This window comes from Hippocampus zosterae, chromosome 17 (assembly GCF_025434085.1).
Source record: "Hippocampus zosterae strain Florida chromosome 17, ASM2543408v3, whole genome shotgun sequence".
Taxonomy (NCBI): Eukaryota; Metazoa; Chordata; class Actinopteri; order Syngnathiformes; family Syngnathidae; genus Hippocampus; species Hippocampus zosterae.
Genome location: NC_067467.1, coordinates 6,664,126 through 6,682,649, shown reverse-complemented (window position 1 = coordinate 6,682,649; position 18,524 = coordinate 6,664,126). Strand labels below are relative to the sequence as shown.

Below are 18,524 nucleotides of genomic sequence, written 5' to 3'. Positions count from 1 at the left end.
AGGCGTAGGTAACCCCCGTCCCGGCCACGCCAATCACCAACGAGATGATTCCGAAAGGGAAAATGCAGCGGTACCAAGACTTCTCCATGCCCCCCGTGGCCTGGGACAGACGCTCCAAGGAGGAGAGCACCTCGGGGACTTTGGAGCCTCCGGCTTCCAGGGACTGGCTCTCTGGCGGTTGGCACGTAAGTGGCCCTGTGCTGCAGCCCATCCTCGCTGCAGGGGCAGGTGAATTATCGCTTGAACCCCTTTGTGGAGTCAATCAGATATACAGTGTCCAAACAGAGCGACAAGGTCTCTGCAGACCGGAGCAGGAGACGCTTTCTGATCAAAATCGGTCCTAAAAGAACACTACGCTCTCCTCCTCCTCCCTTTGTCAGTGCCTCTCCTCACTGTGGCTTCTCGAGCTCTGAGGCAACACATTGTGCACTGGAACTGAACGCAGCGGCGAGGCACATATAAAGAAACGGGGAGGAGAAGGAGGAGCTCCGGGGAAGTCCGAGTACTCCCATTGGTGTTCTTTTGTGTGACATCGCGCCCACCCTGAATCAGGGAGGAGTGGCGTTGTAATGAAGACCAGAAAAGAGGAGAGTTAACAGTTCCCCGTTTTTTTTTCTTCCTGCATCACCCCATTAATACCTCACAATTCTAGTAGAGTCAATATTATTTTGTAGAAAAACAAAAAGCCAGAAACCAACTGTGGCGTGAGGGAGAATCCCTCCTTTGGTGTAAATTTAACATGCACTGCGCCACTCTGCAATAAAAAAGGTGCGTCATCACCACCATATGATTATTCATTACTGGTGCACCACAGGGGGTTTTCATGTGGACACCTTTTTTTTTTTTTAATGAGAAAGCCGATACGAAGAGACTTGTTAAAACACCAAGCAGACGTCTTCACCTTCTTCACATGCACAAACAGTGCTTACCATTCCCGCACATGTCAACACGAGACTGCCCCCACTCCATTCCCACCTACTCACATAAACAGCAGTGATGCCAGATCTTGTTGAAGGAAAGGCAAGCGTAGTACTTTTCCATTAAAAAAAAAAAAAAAAAAAAATCAACCTTCCACTCTGTGCACCCTTGCGACTTGTCTTGCGTCTCTCTCTATAATGTCACCGGCAAGCTACGCTCCCTCCGTTTGTCTGGTTGATGTGTGTTTGTTGGAGAAGACACATAAACAACAATATGCATGTATTGTTGCTTACAATTATGTGGCAACGACAGCCAGACGCTTAATTAGGTACAGCCACAGTGTAATAATATCCACTCATACACTTCATTTCTATCGTGGTTATCCTCATTCTAGTCGCGGGTGACCCGGAGCCTGTGCCTGCTGACTTAGGCGGGTACACTCTGGACTGGTTGACAGTCAATCGCAGATATATAAATATATACAAACATATAGACAAACAACATTTGAAACTCACTTCCGGAAGTGAGCGCCACAAATGAAGGCCAAGATTTGAACTCCCATCCTCAGAACCTGAAGCCTTTTCATACGGTGTTGCTTAGAGGTGGTGCTTAGGTACCAGATATCGTGGCCGGTGAGTAGATCATCTTTAACGACCGAAAATGCGACCAAAATGAATTAAGGATTAAAAATTGCAGGAAGTAGCATGACTTTGGTTGTCTCGTGATTCGATTCTAAAAGGACGCCAGCTCCTCAAGGCCCACATTACGAGATAATTGGATACCGAATATTCTCATATGTAAGCCAACCACGTTTCCATTAGTGTAAGATCCCCTAAGATACAGTTCACTCTTTTCCCGTTAGAGACAGTTTCCCTTCTGCGAAAGGAGAACGCCTTGCTCAGGAGAATGCTGGAAATGGAAATAAAGAACACAGCACGCCCAAACGCAGTCGATCAGATGAACACAGTGACTAAGCGGCCGATGCTGTTGCTCCAAAGGAGAACTTGAGAGAAGAAGAGAAAACAAAGTAGGGGACGGGAGGAGAGGAATGTTTTTGTGAGCACTCGAGGAGAAAACAACATGCTCAAGAGCATGCAGAGATTCCTGGGGGAGCTTTTGAGTTTCTGTGGAATTTCTTTTTAGCCTCTGTTAAGTGGGAAATCGGGGGTGGGGGGTTCCACCCCTCACACACGCACACACACACAATCCCTGTCTTAAGAGTGACAAGTTGTTGATATTACGCATTGGGAAATCCCCAAAAAGAAATAATTTGATTTTTGGGGATGCGCAGAGCTTCCCTCCCTCTTTTCTGCCCTCCTCACCTCATCAGCAACCATACAGGAAGGTTTCCTATTTCTCTCTCATTGCGCCGCCATCATGGAACTGTCATCGTTGTTAATACGGCTGTTGTTGTGCCCAGGGTTCTCTCATTCCTCCCCTCGATCTGCTCAACCCCGCCTGTTTGAGGTTTCTTCAATATACACTACGGAATGGTCACCAGTCAGTCGTATGGATGCATGTAGAAAAGCATTCGCGCTCACATTCACACCCTGTTGACCTAGTTGGACGAGCATGGCGATTTTTTTTCATTGGCCTTTACCACAGTTATGCTTAAACCCTCGGAACATTACCCCGCAACCAGTGGCCATAGAACTGTTGATCGCTAATTTTTTGCCCTTGATGAGATGGGAAACAAAATGTCTTCCTCCTCTCTGGAAAATAAGTGTATAGGTATGAAAAGGGGAGAAATATGGCTTGCTGGCATGAGACGGATCGAACTGGTGGAAGTGGGAGAGCTGCGCTGGTGAGAGCCAGAGTGCACTATGGTAGGAATGCATGATTAGTGCATTCAGGTCCGAGGAAGGCAGCGTCGCATAGGTGCCACGCCCATCGGGACCGGTGTGTTGGATACGGTCTGATGGAGGGCCCAACGGCGCACTGTGATATTTCAAAAAAAAAAATATATATATATATATATATATATATATATATATATATATATGCGGGCGGCCTGGTAGTCCAATGGTTAGCACGTTGGCTTCACAGTGCAAAGGTACCGGGTTCGATTCCAGCCCCGGCCTCCCTGTGTGGAGTTTGCATGTTCTCCCCGGGTCTGCGTGGGTTTTCTCCGGGTGCTCCGGTTTCCTCCCACATTCCAAAAACATGCATGGCAGGCTGATTGAACACTCTAAATTGTCCCTAGGTGTGAGTGTGAGCGTGAATGGTTGTTCGTCTCTGTGTGCCCTGCGATTGGTTGGCAACCGATTCAGGGTGTCCCCCGCCTACTGCCCGGAGACAGCTGGGATAGGCTCCAGCACCCCCCGCAACCCTAGTGAGGATCAAGCGGTTCGGAAGATGAATGAATGAATATATATGCATGGCTGCTGTCTGTCACTTCTGATCCTGGAGGTGAGCTCTGCCTTTTTCTTTTTAACACACTGTCAGACTGCTTCTTGAGTGCTTTTGATTAAAACTCACTTAGCAGAACATTTGAACTTCAGCTCATTCTTCTTTCTCGCAACCCACCCTCCCCCTCAGAGGGGAAATGTTGGCATTTCCAGATCATAGCATACGGCCAAGCCGTTCCCCGTGTGTATCATCTCAGCCTTGGTGTGTTCAGCAGGCCTCGAACACCCACGTCCTGCCGCGTCAACTCAGAGCCACCTGGCGCCCCGTCTGGCAAGGCCGAGGCAAACCATACGTCATCTGCGGGTACGAGCCCTTAAAGCCTACCCGAAGGCTTCCGATGTACTCCCCTCACAATTGCTGAGTTTCTCTGGATCACAGATGGTGAATTACTTTCAGGTTCGGGATTCTGCACGTGCAAATGAGGTATTTTAGTGTCATCTCTCAATTCCCTGAAGTACAATACATGGTCTGTTGCAATGGCTGGAAAAGTTTCAGCCGAACATTAAAAAAAAAAAAATCTTTGATATTCGCTGTCTGAATATTCATGACCAGAAGACGGTTATTTTCCCAGTTTAAAACTACAATGGCCGCCAGGAAAATGAACACAACTCATGCAATTTTATGCGCATATACTGTATGTAACCGAACGCCTCATGGAAAAAGTAGCGGTTCACTTACCTGACTTTATTGCGTCGGTTCAGTTTCCACTTATTGCAAATGGTTCTCTATCTCCGTAAGTGCCCTGGCATTGGCAATATAGGAAATGAAAGGACGGACATTACAAATCATGACATTAAAAAGTGTTGAGGTTTTTGTATTTATTTATTTTTTTTAATTGTCTTCTTTGCATCCCACACGATACAAGAAATGAAAGTTCACGACTAATTCCATAGGAAAACGTAATACTAAATCACTTGATGATTTGAAAAGAGGGGCAATCTTTACTCAGGCTCGGGGTCCAGGACGATAACAGGGAAACGCTGACCTCCTTCACCCAGGAGGGAGTACAAGTCTCTCAGCACACCGTAGTTCGTACATGAAGGGACGATGGAGGCCAGTTGAGGGGATAGAGCGTCAAGCAGAGCCTGTCGGATGCACGAGGCAACATCAGCTCATTGCAACGTTTATAAAAACGGATTATTGCGTGAAAGCGCAATAGCTTTTAAAATACTATTTTCCGCCCAATTTCTATATTTTCATTATTATGCTGCGTTTTGCAAACAACTGAACCCATTCAACTTCCTAATATTCACAAATTTCAGGAAGTTCAGGTTTGCATTTTTCACATTCCCCAATATTCCCACGTTTCGCACATTTTATACACATAGACAAACACACGCACACACGCGCACACACCCTTTACAAATAAGACATTCATCAAAATGTTCCTCACTTTATACTTTTCATCAAACTGTATAGCCAAATCAGGACATTTTGGTAACTGGGCATGCATGGAGAATTATAAAAACATCCCGATACTACTTCCAAATGCAGATTTTCATTTGCAAAATTCCTACATTTTCAAATTAAAATCTCAAATCAAGAGATAGTTTCCATAATAATATGCTCATTCCATCAAACCATTCCAACTTCAAACGGTTTTCAAATCCCCCCCATTTTCACAATTCAGTTTCCAATTACATACGGAACACGATTCAAACTAACCCCCAAATGGTCAGTTTATTCAGCATGTCTCGGAAACCACGGATCGCAATACCCAAAGTCACAGATTTTTTTCTTCCACATTTTCCACAAATATCCCAAATTTATGGAAACTCTTTTACAAACCCAACTTCATCATTTTTTCTCTTTGTCAACTTCTCTTCCGTTGAAATCAGCTCTCCAACAAGTCAGCCGGCATCGGCTCTTTATCACTCACGTGCAATTTCCAACGCAATTTCATTTTCAAGCAAATATGAATGTCCTTATAATTGAGGGCAGTGTGCTACACTCACCTGCTGGAGGTACATCTCCTGCTGCAGCAGAGCCACTCTCATCCTGGTTGCTTCCAGCTGCCGCAGCTCAGACTCTGAGCCGTAAGTGATAGTCACGGGCAGACGGCGCTCGATCGCCTCACCTTCCGCTGGCCCGGCGGCGTAAAGGCAAACTCCCTCCGGCCTCCATCGATCCCAGGCTTCCCACTCTGATGAAAAAAAAAAAACGCAGCTATTTTTAGAGCGTGAGCAACCGTCACCCGAAAACGTTTGCTGCTTCCACTTGAAATAGCTTGACGAACCACGGCAGCGCAAATGGCTTTCCAAGGGGACAGATCATGGAAATTTTACTTTAAATTACTTGTTTACAAAACTGCGTCTCCCGAGTACCTGACCACCCCATCAAGTATGAAATTGAAAAAAAAAAATCTGATTAGGATTAGGGTATCTATTGCACAATAAAAAATGTGACCACGTTGTTGGGTATTAGCAAAAAGAAATTAAATTAAATTAAAAAACACTTCTACCATGCTTTGCTTGCTCTGCAACATTCCGCAGCTCCATTGCTGTTATTTGCAGTCTCTCAGGCGTTAGACACACATTTTCTTTGATCCCTGCTGTGGAGTAAAAAAAAAATTAATAATAATAATCATAATAATTTCAAATGGATCATTAGGGCAAAGGAAATGTGAGTTTTTCAATAGAAATGTGCTTTGGAACCATCTTGGCTTGCAGTCATACAAAAATGGAGATGAGATGCAAGGCAGTGTACATTTCTCAGACACACAACTGTCATGATTCAGTTTGGGACCAACAGGTGGCACTGTAGGGCTCCCCCTGCAGCTGCACACCTGTTGGTCATCAGGTAATTTGTGCTTTAAAAGGACTCCCAGCCCGACCACTCATTGTTTGCTTGTAACTGTCATGTTTGTCTCTGTCATGGTTCTGTTCCTGTTAGTTTTTTGCCACAGTCATGGTTTTGTTTTGCTACTTTGGATTAGTTTTGGTTGTTAGCACTTTGTTTGTTTTGGATTCAGTTTTCTCTGTTTTATTAAATATAATTTGTCAAGTTCACCCTGCTCCTCCCTCCTGCCTGCTTTTTGGCGTCTACCACCACCTTGCTACGTGACAGAAACAAACAAACAAACAACTTTTTTTTTTTTCAAAAGGTAAAATTCGTGTAAAATAATTTGGATGTCAACCCGCACCACCTAACAGCTTGATTTGTTTTCCCCGATTCACTCGAAATTCGTTGCTCTGAGGATTTTACCCGGTTCCGCGCCTTGCTCTGGGGTCTGTTGGTCCAGAAGGTCCATTGTCTGGCAACGCTGGGCGAGGTCATCAACCCGGTGAGTCAGTCTGCTAACCAGATGTCCGATCTGCTCCGGGCTTCCAGGTGGCCAGTCCTTGGGAAACTATAAACGTCGCATTGAGAAAAGCACACACAACATGCTAAGTATTCATAATTCTCAAGCAAATGCAGTGTAGTGTTTCAATCCATTCCACCCTGCGGGCCTGAGTATGGAATGAGATTATGATTCCCAACACAGGCCCTACTCTCTAATCACCAAATGGGAGCGGGATTTTTAATTAACCCATCAGCCAAATGATTAAAATCCTTTTGGAGTACTACTTAGGCGTGACACTAATTTACTTACATAATTGCTATTGCAAAATGACAACGTACCGGATCTCAATGTGAGCTGACCCCCCCACCCCCCGCCAACAACCCCAAAACATATATTAAGGACTTTCTGTCCATCTGTGTGGCTTTTTTTTTAGGAATGTGCACAATACTTCATACTTATGGAATACTTGGTTGTTCACTACTTTTGAAGATACATTGCACGTGTGATACTGTATACTGAGGGCAACTTTACAGGAAATGTCACTACATATTCGAGTGGCAATATAAAATGGTGAATCCACTATACAGGCTGTGATTCCAAACATACCGGTAGCCTAAAGTCTTCAATGAACCTGACATGCATGTATTTGGAATGTGGGAGGAAGTCCCCGGAGAAAACCTACGCGAACAAGGGGGTGAACATGCAAAGTTCACACACATCTCGTCTGTGAGGCGGACGTGCGAACCACTAGTCGGGTCCTGCATAGCAAACTGAAATTTAGATAGAAAAGGCTTGTTAATGTGTTTTTATTTTTGCTTTTAAATTAAATGGAATATGGTGATTTTTCGAATTAAACTCACATTAGCTTTTTTTTCCCCAACTTTTTTTTCTCATGGATTTCAGCACCTCAACACTACATATTCTCCGATTTCCGTCGTCCTCCATGAAAGCGGAATGATAAGACATTTACAGAGAATCTGCTTGTAATTCCAGAAACATTACTGCTTATTTTCTGACACGTTAATAAATGCATGAATCATAACCAATTAATGTTTCTGTATTTGGTGCACTATACATTTTAAATAATGTCCATTTTTTCCAAGGGATGGAAATATTTTATAATCCAAATCATTGATTAACACAAAAACAACATATTAATCGATTAATTGAATAGTAATCATTAATTGGAGCCATTATATATTGACATAGTCATTGTCAGGATTTCTCTCAACAATGAAAGGGTCTTGTAAAAAATAATACAAATAAAAAAATAAACCTTTGCAAATGGACAAAAATAGAACCTAGAACTTTTACTCAGAAGAAGTGTCCTCTGAGTAAGACTGTGACACACACAGCAGGGGGGAAAATGTGCGCGGAACTTTTCCAAGAGCTATTTGACAGACGTCATGAGAAAAGAGGAAGGATATACCATTGCTCTCATTCTCTCCATGAAGCGACTCCTCCCGGGCGCAGGTTTCCTTTGAGCGGCCAGCACTTTGTCCCACATTCTGTCGAGGAAGGAAACGGTGAAATAAGAAAGCGAAAAACGAGCTGTTCCAGAGTCGAAACACATAAAGAGAGATTTTGCCCACCTGTTTTGTTTGAGCCTCAGACAGATCCACCGTTCCTTCTGATCGTTTTCCGCACTGGCAGGAGAGAAACAAATTTGAGAAAAATAAACGCACATGGGAACGCTACCTTATAATTTTGCTGTGCTTTATCTCTGGACGCTATTGGATTAAAACTCCATAGTCTCCATTTTGCTGTCATGGGCATGTTCTCTCTTAATGGCAGATTTTCACATCACGTAAAACGCATTACATTTACAGTGCTGTGAAATAGTGTCCAAAGAAATTAAATTGGCATTTAGAAAGTGCATTTTGTATTTCCTTGGGTTGTATCTGAGCGATATTAAAATTGGTTTGATGAGCTGAAATGTTTGTGCGTTGTAAATCTGCAAAGAACACAGAACTCAGGAAGGGGGAAAATACTTTTTCACGGCAGTGCTGGTCGACTGTACCTTCTTGGTTGAGGCAGACTGTGATCTCCCGTGCCTCCTTTGACATGTGACGCTGTCGCAGCTGATACTTTGAGCTCACCACTCGGCGTGATGCTTTCATCGGTGATGCTAACTGGGGGAGTCTGATGGACACTTTTTACAGCCTGATGCATCGTCTTCGAATGGGTCTTAAGCACATTTTTGTAAACGGCGCTTTTATGCTTTCCGGGTCCGCAGGCGGTTGAGGATCTCGATGACGTCACAGGCTTTTTGGGCGCTTTTTTGTCACTGTTGGCAGACTTGAGGGTTACTTTGCTGGCGGTTTGATTTCCTTTGAAGGCATAAGAGGCTTTTATAGTCATCGCTTTGGGTAAGGTGGCGAGTTCCTTTTGAAAATTAGTGGGTTCGTTTCCCTTGGGGTCTTTCCTGGAAAGTTTCGTGCCAGCGCGCACATGAAGGGCTTTTTCTAATGCTTCTTCAAGCAGTTTCATTTCTTGTGTCTCCACTGAGGATGAAGGTGCAGTATCTGAAAAGACACACATTCTTTCACGATGTACTGTATACAGAGAACCTATACATATTCAGTAGGTACACTTGCACAATCTAATTAGCTCAATAGTTCCTCAAATAGTGGCCTCTGTCGGCCAACTAATTGCGATGTATTGTCCCCAGCTTTGTTCACTAAAATAAATGAGAACCTTAACTCAAATAAAAGACATTTTATTTTACCCACAAGAAATCAAATGGCAGATGGTGCCACTATATGACTGAAATCAATACTGTATAAAGTAAAACCTATCGACCGACCAACCAACCGATTCCATTGATTAACATGTTGGATTTGGCATTACAACAGCATCATTGTATTTAACCTAGTATTCATATTTGTACTTATATCCTCTGGCCGTTCCTGCCGACTCCTATCAGGCGATTGAATAGAGGGTGCTGAAAACCTGGACTCACCCCCACTCACCCATTTTGAATATGGTTATATTAAAATTTTATATTTATATATTTTTTGTCTTCTACTTTCTCCCTTTCATAATTTTGCTGCTGTAAATTGGGAATTTCTCCATTGTGGGACAAATACATTAAATAAATAAATGTTGTTTTCTTATCTCAATGGACTGGGCTGGTCTGAAATAATGATGGACTTCCGGGTCTGCTGCTGAATAATGGATGTTCACGACCGCGCCCACCACTGGACAAGAGCCGTTGCAAATTAATTGGCCATGCCTGTTGTAGAATCACAAGTAAGTCACTGACCATCAAGAATGGAACTATTAATAATTAAAAATGTATTTATTCATGTTATGTGTTTATGCAAATATTATTTCCTTTCGTGGCATCTAATATTCCAGCTAACTGACTCACAGATATTTAACGCAACAGTTTTCAATTGCTTTGTACAGAAATATATTTTATTTATTTAGTTACCTATCAGACCATCCGTTGTTGGTTCTGGCTCTTCGGGAGCTGTCCTGTTGGGAAAAGACAGGATCATATGGAACCAAGCAATCTTAGCAAATACATTCAATAGAATCAAATAACACTGACACAAATTTAATTTCACTATACTACTGTACTTTCAATGCTTTTTCTCAAACATTAAATTTTCATTGTCACAGTGATACAATGAAAGATCAAAGAAAAGGCACTGCTGGGATTCGAACCCAGGATCTCCTGTTTACTAGACAGGCGCTTTAACCAACTAAGCCACAGCGCCAGGTGCCATGTGAGGCAGTATTATTACGATTCAATCGTCATTGAGTCAACAAAATTTAACCGAAAAGGTTAAACGGGATGTAGTATACTTACAAACTTTGTAGTAGTTCTTTGTATAATTGAATGCGGCCGTTCACCCTCGCCTGTTCGTCTTTGCACGACTTGATTGCTGTCTCGACGGAGGAAAGCAGCGACATACTTCTTGGACTATTCTTCACTTTAAAGGAACATTAAACGTAGAATTAGTCGACTGAAAGTGTCAGAGCATGTCGTCGTCAGTTGTATTTTCTTCAAAAAAAAACAAGTGAGCGCCAGCCGGCGAACTCGTATGACGTATGCGGAAGCAAAGTCACAAAAGGTTAAGATCGGATTGGACTGTGTGAATAACGACAATTCTTAAAACTCTTGTGCCCCGTTTGAATAAATCTGATTTTTATTCACATTAAAAACGACAGAAGACAACATTTTGACTTTGTTTCCTCTTGGTGTGCCAACTCTCGCGAGAAATGCCACCACTCGCCCCAACGTGCAGTTGTTAACTCGAATCGATCATGTTCCTTAACTGTTATAGTTCTCCTTGCATTGAATAGATAATGCTCCCAAAACCAAGTAACTGGAAATACAGCAGGTTGCTGGCCTCGTTGGAAAGAATGCCTCATCTCATTCATCATCTTACCCCTTCCGTGCCAACAATCAAAGCAACCATCTGCCATACTAATGATGGGTATTAATATTCACATCTCCACAATATTATCTCGCTTCTTCGTCTGTCACGTGTCCTCTACCATATGCATACAAGTGTTTTATTTGATCATCTTGTACGTATCCAAGTATGTATATACAGTTCGTAAGCATGTGTTTTAGATTTCTCGGGTCCAGAGAAATTGTTTTTTTTCTGGCAAGGGCTAAAAGGTCAGGCAAAATTGTCATTCTCAGTTGTCTGAACACAATAAATTGAAAACATTAAAGAAGACATCATAAATGCAATATCTCTAGTGTGTGCTCTATGCAGTAGCCATTTTATCCTCAATTTCTTTACATGTATAGATCACTGGTTGAAAATAGAATAAACATGCATCGTAAAAGTATTCTTATTTCTATTTCTACTCTAGAGGACTGGAACCTCATTCAACAAATAATAAAATTCACCTCATTCATCCCAGTATTGTTTAACAAGTTAGTGAGGGATACTGTCTATGATCGCTGCACCTGTTTTTAGCCTGCAGTACACTTTTCATTTACCATTTTCTTTTATGTTATGTATTACATAAATATGTAACTGTGACCTAGTTTGTTATGCATGCATTTTAATGTACTTTTATTTCGCTTTGTGTTTCTATATTTGCTGCCAGGTTGGCATTGCAATAATCTGATTTCAATTGCCTCACCTGAATAAACAAAGGTTAACACGTTCTGAAATAAAACCACAAAGTAGTTTACATAAAAGGGAAAATGGGCAAGTACAATGCGTAACGTAGTTGCTTTTGCTTAGTCATTTAATGCCACTCGTTGAAATAGATCACCTTTTTAGTGTATTTCTTTCTTTCAGCCTTTTGCCAGTCGCTTGTATTTATTTCAATAAAAAGGTTTGGAAACTTGCGCACTCAGCACTTTCTGATTTATTTTTTTAAACCATGTGGCTATGTCACGTGACCAACGAGCGTCAGGGAGGTGGTGGTTTTGACTTGCGCAGTTGACGTTTAGCTTGAGGTCTGTCGTTCACCCGAGCGACGCGTAGTGGCTGGAGTGAAGGTTTGTACGGCGATATAGAAACCCACCATTGTGCTGTTTTAAATCTGAACTGTTGAAGTAAATAAAAAGCCTGAAAATATGTGTTTTTGTCATAAATCTGTCGTCCACCTCTTTGCGGAACTTATACGAGAGCTTGCTAGGTATTAGCTTGTGTCTTGTTAGCAAGCAAAGTTAGCTATTGTTGTCATAATGACGTTTTATATGCAACGTCCTAAGCAAAGGCGCAATACCGCAGTCGTATTTAGATGAAAGTAGAAAATGTCTCTTATCGATAATATGTGACTAAATTGCAGCTATGGCGCCGAGAATCTACGTGAAACGACACAAGGCCTTTTGTTTTGCTGCTTTTTGTCTGCCAGTAGTCGTGTGGTTGAAGCCACCGTGGTGTGTCAGCAGACCTTCTGTCCTAATTAACTGGTACACCAGGCCTGTTTGTATCAGCTTTCAACCTGCTGTTGTTGTCACCCTTACAGAGTCTGGAATCTTTGGGCATCATCCTCATCACCATAATCTCAGGGACAACAACAACACAGCAGGGCCACAAAAGCCCCCCTTTATCCTGATCCGAGCATCCTCTGGCGCTTTGGTAAATTTGCACTTCCTCTTTCTGCGTGTAATCAGAGATGGGTAGTCGAGCCAAAAATTAGGTCAAGTAAATATGGTTACTTTAGAATAATATGATTCAAGCAAAGGTAAAAAGTAATCCTGCGAAAATTACTTAACGAGATGAATTGCTCAGTCAAAAACGACTCAAGTAGTGAGTAACTGGTAAGTAATGTCTGATCTATTATTTTTTTAAATCGGAGCTTGAATGTCCATAGACAAAATACAAACTCGGCATGTGCCACGTCAGATATTGTCCAACAATCTCACATCACACCTTTCACTTCCGTCCACTCTGTTATTTCCTCGTTTTTGTTTTTTCTCAATGTGTGAGAACTTCGGACAGCACAATGGCAAAGTGATTTCTCATCCCAATCGGTCACGTGCCTTGAAGCTTTGTACACTATACAATGACGGGCACAACAATACAGTACAGGCGATGGAGGCAGCACATCATATGCTCCACTGTGTGTATGTGACGCACCACCAAAAAGCAGCGCCCAACTGCGACCACCCACTTGATGGATCGCCAGGCACTCAGGAGACCTAACTATTTCTACAAATGCAATTAATAACTGGATTTTCCATAATACACACATAAATGTCACTTTCAATGTAATTTACATGCACCGAATTGTGTTGCTTATATTGTATTGAGCCATTAGGCTCATTCCTATGTTCCAGTAATTTATATTTACAGTTCAAGGATTATCACAATTCCCCTCTTTCCTATCACTGGTAACCTTGATTTTTGAGTTACATTATTTTCCACTAAATGAACTCTAAATTATACCACTTTTTGTGGTGTTACACTAGAAGGTAACATTTTTGATGTCATGACCGATTTCTAGGGGCGGCAACCGTCAGAAAAGATGGCCACAATGACAGAGAGCGTGTCCAATGGAGGAGGGCCCGTGCACGAGGACAAAGGAGATACCCTGAGGTTAACCTTCCCTTGTGTTTGCAGCATTTCTTAAGACAAAACACAAGATATACAATTGCAATGTTGACGTAGAGTTGTTTGCCAAGTGTGCAGCAAAGCACATTTCCCAGTCCCAAATTTTAGCCTGGATCCAAATGCCAAACACAAGTCTTTTTTTTTTTTTTTAAGTTGTTGGCCTCACATAATCTAATCTAATATTTTTTTTTTCCACAGAAAAAAATAAAATTTTGTTTTCACAATTAAAAATTAAAATGTACAAGAAATTTAAGAGAAAATCATGTCAAATATTAATGTAAACATATTTCACATTTTTTTATTTAATGAAGTGAATGTGAAATGTTGAACCACAAAAGATATCACACTCCAGTATTTTTTTGTTTTTTTTAATATATTACCATTTTTTACACCCTTGTTTTTAAATTCAAATTTTGTTTTGCATCCAAACATCTGTTCATATGTTCATATGTTAAACAAGAAAATACAGTAATCACTTTTTTTCCGAAGTTGAATGTTACAAAGTGCCATATAAAACTGATGCATTAATTCTAGCCATGTCGAATAAACGTATGGTGAACCGGCCACTCCTTCCTTCAGTTTTTCTCTGTGCGCCTCTCAGTGGAAAAGGTTTGGCATTATTCCTTTCCTCACCACAGGCCCGATGATTTATCGGAGATGCTGGCCGCTGGTACCAAAGATGTTCATGAAAAGGCAGAGAACACGCAATTTGTGAAGGACTTCCTCAGGGGCCGAATCCGCAAAGAGCTCTTCAAGGTGAGTAACGTGGAGATGAAAGCCACACAAATGGCTTTGACGGAAATGAAAACATGATTGATATATTTCCCCCCAACAGCTGGGCGCCGTAGCCCTCTACTACACTTACACCGCCATGGAGGAGGAAATCGAAATAAACAAGGACCACCCCCATTTCGCCCCGCTTTATTTCCCATCCGAGCTGCACCGCCACGAGGCCCTGGGCCGTGACCTTGAATACTTTTACGGCCCGGAATGGAAGAGCGAAATCAGCTGCTCCCCGGCCACCCAGCGCTACGTGGACCGCATCCACCAAGTGGGCCGGGAAGACCCGGCGCTCCTAGTGGCGCACGCCTACACCCGCTACATGGGCGACCTGTCCGGGGGCCAGGTGCTGAAGAAGGTGGCGCAGAGGGCCTTGAAGCTCCCCCCCACGGGAGAGGGCGTGGAGTTCTACCAGTTTGACGCCATCAATAGTGCCAAGGCCTTCAAACAGCTTTACCGCAGTCGTATGAACGAGTTGGAACTGGATGCGGAGACCAAGAGCAGCCTGGTGGACGAGGCTGTCAAGGCATTTCAATTCAACATGGAGGTAAAGTCTTGTCATGTAACCAAGTACAGATACTTTTTTACAAGACTAAAGTAGACTTGTCACATAACAGCGCTGCCTTCAGATACGAGTGACCAATGTTTCTCAAGATGCAAGCTGCTTGTCCAATTTTCCGCTTTGACTTGTGAGCAAAAATTTGGAGGTAGATGGCGTCTTTCACAATCGGCAGTACTAAATAGTAAACGGTTCTTCAAAAAGGGATTCAAATTGTTTACTGTCACAGTCAAACTAAACAAAGAGAATTAATTACTTAAAGCAACCACATACAGTACCTCGACCTAAAAGTCTGTTAGATTTATGCTCCCAAACAACGCAAAACACCATCGACAACCCAACCAATAGCATCTGTCACAGTGTTTCTAGCACTTTAACCAACACATATTTGTTGTTATTCGTTATTTTAGTTAATCAAAACATCCATACACAAGAAGGCAAGGTCAAATGGTTGTTTGAGAATTATAGTTTACTTTATTACCCAAAACTTCTTTGACTTATTTTTTAGTCTTACACAACAAATACTAAAACTAATAAAAACTAAAATTGGAACAAAGCATTTATTAAAAAAAACTCCTAACTGAATTAACAAAAGGCAAAACATAAAAAACTTAAAATGAAAAATCCTAAACGATTAGAAGCTGAGACAGAAATGACCAAACTGGTCACGGGCATACACGGATGCAGGCAAAATCTACTTTGTACCAGCCTATGACTGGAAATCATCTTACATGTTTTCTGCTGTCAGGTTTTCGAGGAGCTGGAGGAAATCGGCAAAACCTTTCAAGAGGAGGTTTCCGAAGATGGAATGCCAATTCATGGAGACACAGGAGGCGACATCAGCAAATGTCCCTATTATGCGTCCAAAATGGGTACACTTTTGTTTATCGTCAACACATCCTTTTTTTAGAGTAAATAATTTTTAAGTTACCATATTTTTTGCCAAAATATTTTAACTTTTGTTGAGTACATTTTTACATCTGTTCTGCTTTACTAATGCAAGCTTTACATTTTCATGTTGCGTCAGAAATCCTTTTTTTGAAAATTATTATTATTATTTTTATATTTTATCTGCATGCCCACTGAGTGCCTTTTTTGATGTTGTTTTCCTCTCCTTTTAGCGGCATCGGGTGGGATGGCATACGTGTGCCAGCTGGCCATGGCCATCCTGCGTCACCCCACTGGCCAGGTCCTCATCGCCACGTGGTTCGCCGTATTAGCCGGCCTGGTTGCCTGGTATCTAATGTGAGGACTGGGAGCCGAGGAGAAAAACACTGAAGGAAGGGGACCCAGTAAAGAGGCGTCTAAGGCCAAGTGTATTCAAAGTTGCCTCGTGCAGCCTTAGATAGAAAATGTACTTGGAACTGGAATCCCAATACGTTGATCTTAAGGACCATAGTGACCCCTGACCCGTCAATCAAGCTTCTTTTTTTTTCCTACCTCCTTTCCACCATCCGTCCAACCTGTGATGTTGTCACATCAGGTTTTCTCACATTTTCCCCTAACTTGACAGATAATGGCAACCCAGGTTTATGCTGTACAGTGATACAAAGATGATATTGAATGATAATTGCTTGGTAAAACATACTATGCACATGTGCGTTCTTAAGAAGGGTGTTTTTGGCCATACAAAAACTCAATTTGACTCAGGAAAGATCACGTGTGTTACAAATAGAGTGGTTAATTTCTCGCACATATTCTCAAAACTGCGTGCTGCTAAAAAACGTATCTGATTTAATTTCATCATTCCTACGCCAGCCTTCAATAGTGACTACCGTAGTTCATATAATAGCCGTTTATGCATCGACAGAGAGCACCGGTCATGAAGATGTTTATTGAATGATATGAGTAGAATATGGCACAATAGCATATAAGAATCTGGAGATGTCAGCTTTACAGATGCCATCTCTGCACAACATTGCAACCAATAATGTTTATCAGACTTTGACGATAATGAGGCATGGTGCCAAGGATGCAATGTATTGATTGTATTAGAGTGGAGGCAACTATTTGAGCATCAACGCTTTGACAAGTGTGATAGACATTAGTGCTAGTGGGAAGTGTATTGGTATTATGATGTACGGCTTCTTGCATTAACAAAACTGCCTTTTAAAATTTGACTTGAATGACGGATCATTTTAAGATGCCAAAGGAGCTTTAATAATAAATATACTGTAATAATATTTAGCTTATAGCATGACTAGGTTGTGGACAAAAGAGAAAGTTGCTGTTTTATAGAGTATAGAAAGAGCACATTCACAGTATATGAAGGCCTATTTGAGTATTTGTTGGAACTGCCTCAGGTTAGGTCACAAAACAGTTTATTATATTTAAGGTTAATTTGATTCATACTGTATGCTGGTTTATTCCTGCTATGTCCACATGGTGTAATTGCAGTTTTGTGGTTTTAATTTGAACCCTGATGTGGTCCCCCCCCCCCCCCCCCCCCCACACACACACACATACATACACACATTTAAATGTTATACTTGTTCAAGCCCAATTTAATGCTCTTCTACGAGGCCATGAAACTCTTGTTTTTGGAAACTCTTAGGTCAATATGAAGGTCAAAAGAGGGCACACCACAAGTACAAAAAGACACCGGGGACTAAAGTACACCACAGTCGTACAATTGGAGTGCTTTTACACATTCACATGTACTTGTGCTATCTCGTGTTAGTTTTAAGTTAACAAGTCTGCTATCTCATCATCTGGACAAATAACGTCACTAAAGGGGGACTGTAGAACATGAAAACTCTGCTGTCTGTAACGAAATAAATACATGTGACTGACATGGAAGTATTTTTTGTTTCCCTTATCTAATGTATAATTACTTTTGGTTCATTCATGCATTTTCTTACGAGTTTGTCCTTATTAAAGTGAGCTGAATTAAGTTTATTTTTTCTTCAGTAAGATAGTGTAGAACAGGGGTGCCCAAACTTTTTGGATCGAAGATCTACCGGTACTTTTCAATCAACTAACCTCACGGGATCTACCCTTACCGGCGCGCGCGCGCACGCACACACACACACACACACACAAATTTAAGATTTACCTGCTTTATTTTATTTTTTTAATTTTTGGTGAAAATGAGACTGATAAGATGATTAGTGTGCAGTGTATATTAACACAAAAAATATATTAGTAACATGTACAAAGACACACAAATGGTTGTTTGTTTTTTTTTCTCAACACTCCTCGGATCTACTTGGGACCTGTCTTAGATCTACCGGTAGATCAGGATCTACCTAATGGACACCCCTGGTGTAGAATATAGCCGTGTTGGAAATTTGTTTTTCTTGAGATATTCAAAGCATTATTTTTCTCATAAGTTTTAATCCATTTCTCTTGAAAATAAGCAACTTTTTATCCCAACAAAATTTCCATTAGAAGTGCATGGATACAATGCAGTATGTGTTAATATTTTTCCAACAATAATTCTGTGTAACTTTATTGCCTCGTGTTTTCAGCGTGGAGAATGCTGGAACAGCGAATTGAGTTAATATTGCCATGACCGGAAACTTATTGCGCCGCATGA

The 18,524-nt window shown here is 41.7% G+C and overlaps 2 protein-coding genes and 1 non-coding gene across 5 annotated transcripts; 1 reads left to right on the top strand and 2 right to left on the bottom strand.

The window, feature by feature from the left end:
• Nucleotides 1-3,018: 3,018 nt before the first annotated feature.
• LOC127589686 (uncharacterized) lies at nucleotides 3,019-10,697 on the bottom strand. Of its 3 annotated transcripts, none has more exons than XM_052048949.1 (10): nucleotides 10,428-10,695; nucleotides 10,047-10,090; nucleotides 8,631-9,135; nucleotides 8,203-8,256; nucleotides 8,040-8,118; nucleotides 6,532-6,676; nucleotides 5,789-5,875; nucleotides 5,283-5,470; nucleotides 4,273-4,412; nucleotides 3,020-4,069 (listed from the first exon to the last, which is right to left on the bottom strand). In XM_052048949.1, the coding sequence occupies exons 1-10, from the start codon at nucleotides 10,529-10,531 to the stop codon at nucleotides 4,036-4,038; spliced, it is 1,380 nt and encodes a 459-aa protein (XP_051904909.1). In that variant the 5' UTR covers nucleotides 10,532-10,695; the 3' UTR covers nucleotides 3,020-4,035. The 3 variants fall into 3 exon arrangements, with proteins under 3 accessions (XP_051904910.1, XP_051904909.1, XP_051904908.1); XM_052048948.1 differs by having other exon boundaries at nucleotides 5,789-5,878; nucleotides 10,428-10,694; XM_052048950.1 differs by lacking the exon at nucleotides 5,789-5,875 and having other exon boundaries at nucleotides 3,019-4,069; nucleotides 10,428-10,697.
• Nucleotides 10,262-10,335, bottom strand: trnat-agu (transfer RNA threonine (anticodon AGU)). Its single transcript has one exon. It is a non-coding gene; the product is annotated as a tRNA-Thr (tRNA).
• A 1,272-nt stretch (nucleotides 10,698-11,969) lies between the features above and the next one.
• Nucleotides 11,970-17,511, top strand: hmox2b (heme oxygenase 2b). The gene is made up of 7 exons (XM_052048964.1): nucleotides 11,970-12,086; nucleotides 12,560-12,672; nucleotides 13,541-13,632; nucleotides 14,286-14,403; nucleotides 14,483-14,974; nucleotides 15,735-15,858; nucleotides 16,108-17,511. Exons 3-7 carry the CDS (start codon nucleotides 13,562-13,564, stop codon nucleotides 16,233-16,235), a joined length of 933 nt encoding a protein of 310 aa, XP_051904924.1. The 5' UTR covers nucleotides 11,970-12,086; nucleotides 12,560-12,672; nucleotides 13,541-13,561; the 3' UTR covers nucleotides 16,236-17,511.
• Nucleotides 17,512-18,524: the final 1,013 nt, after the last annotated feature.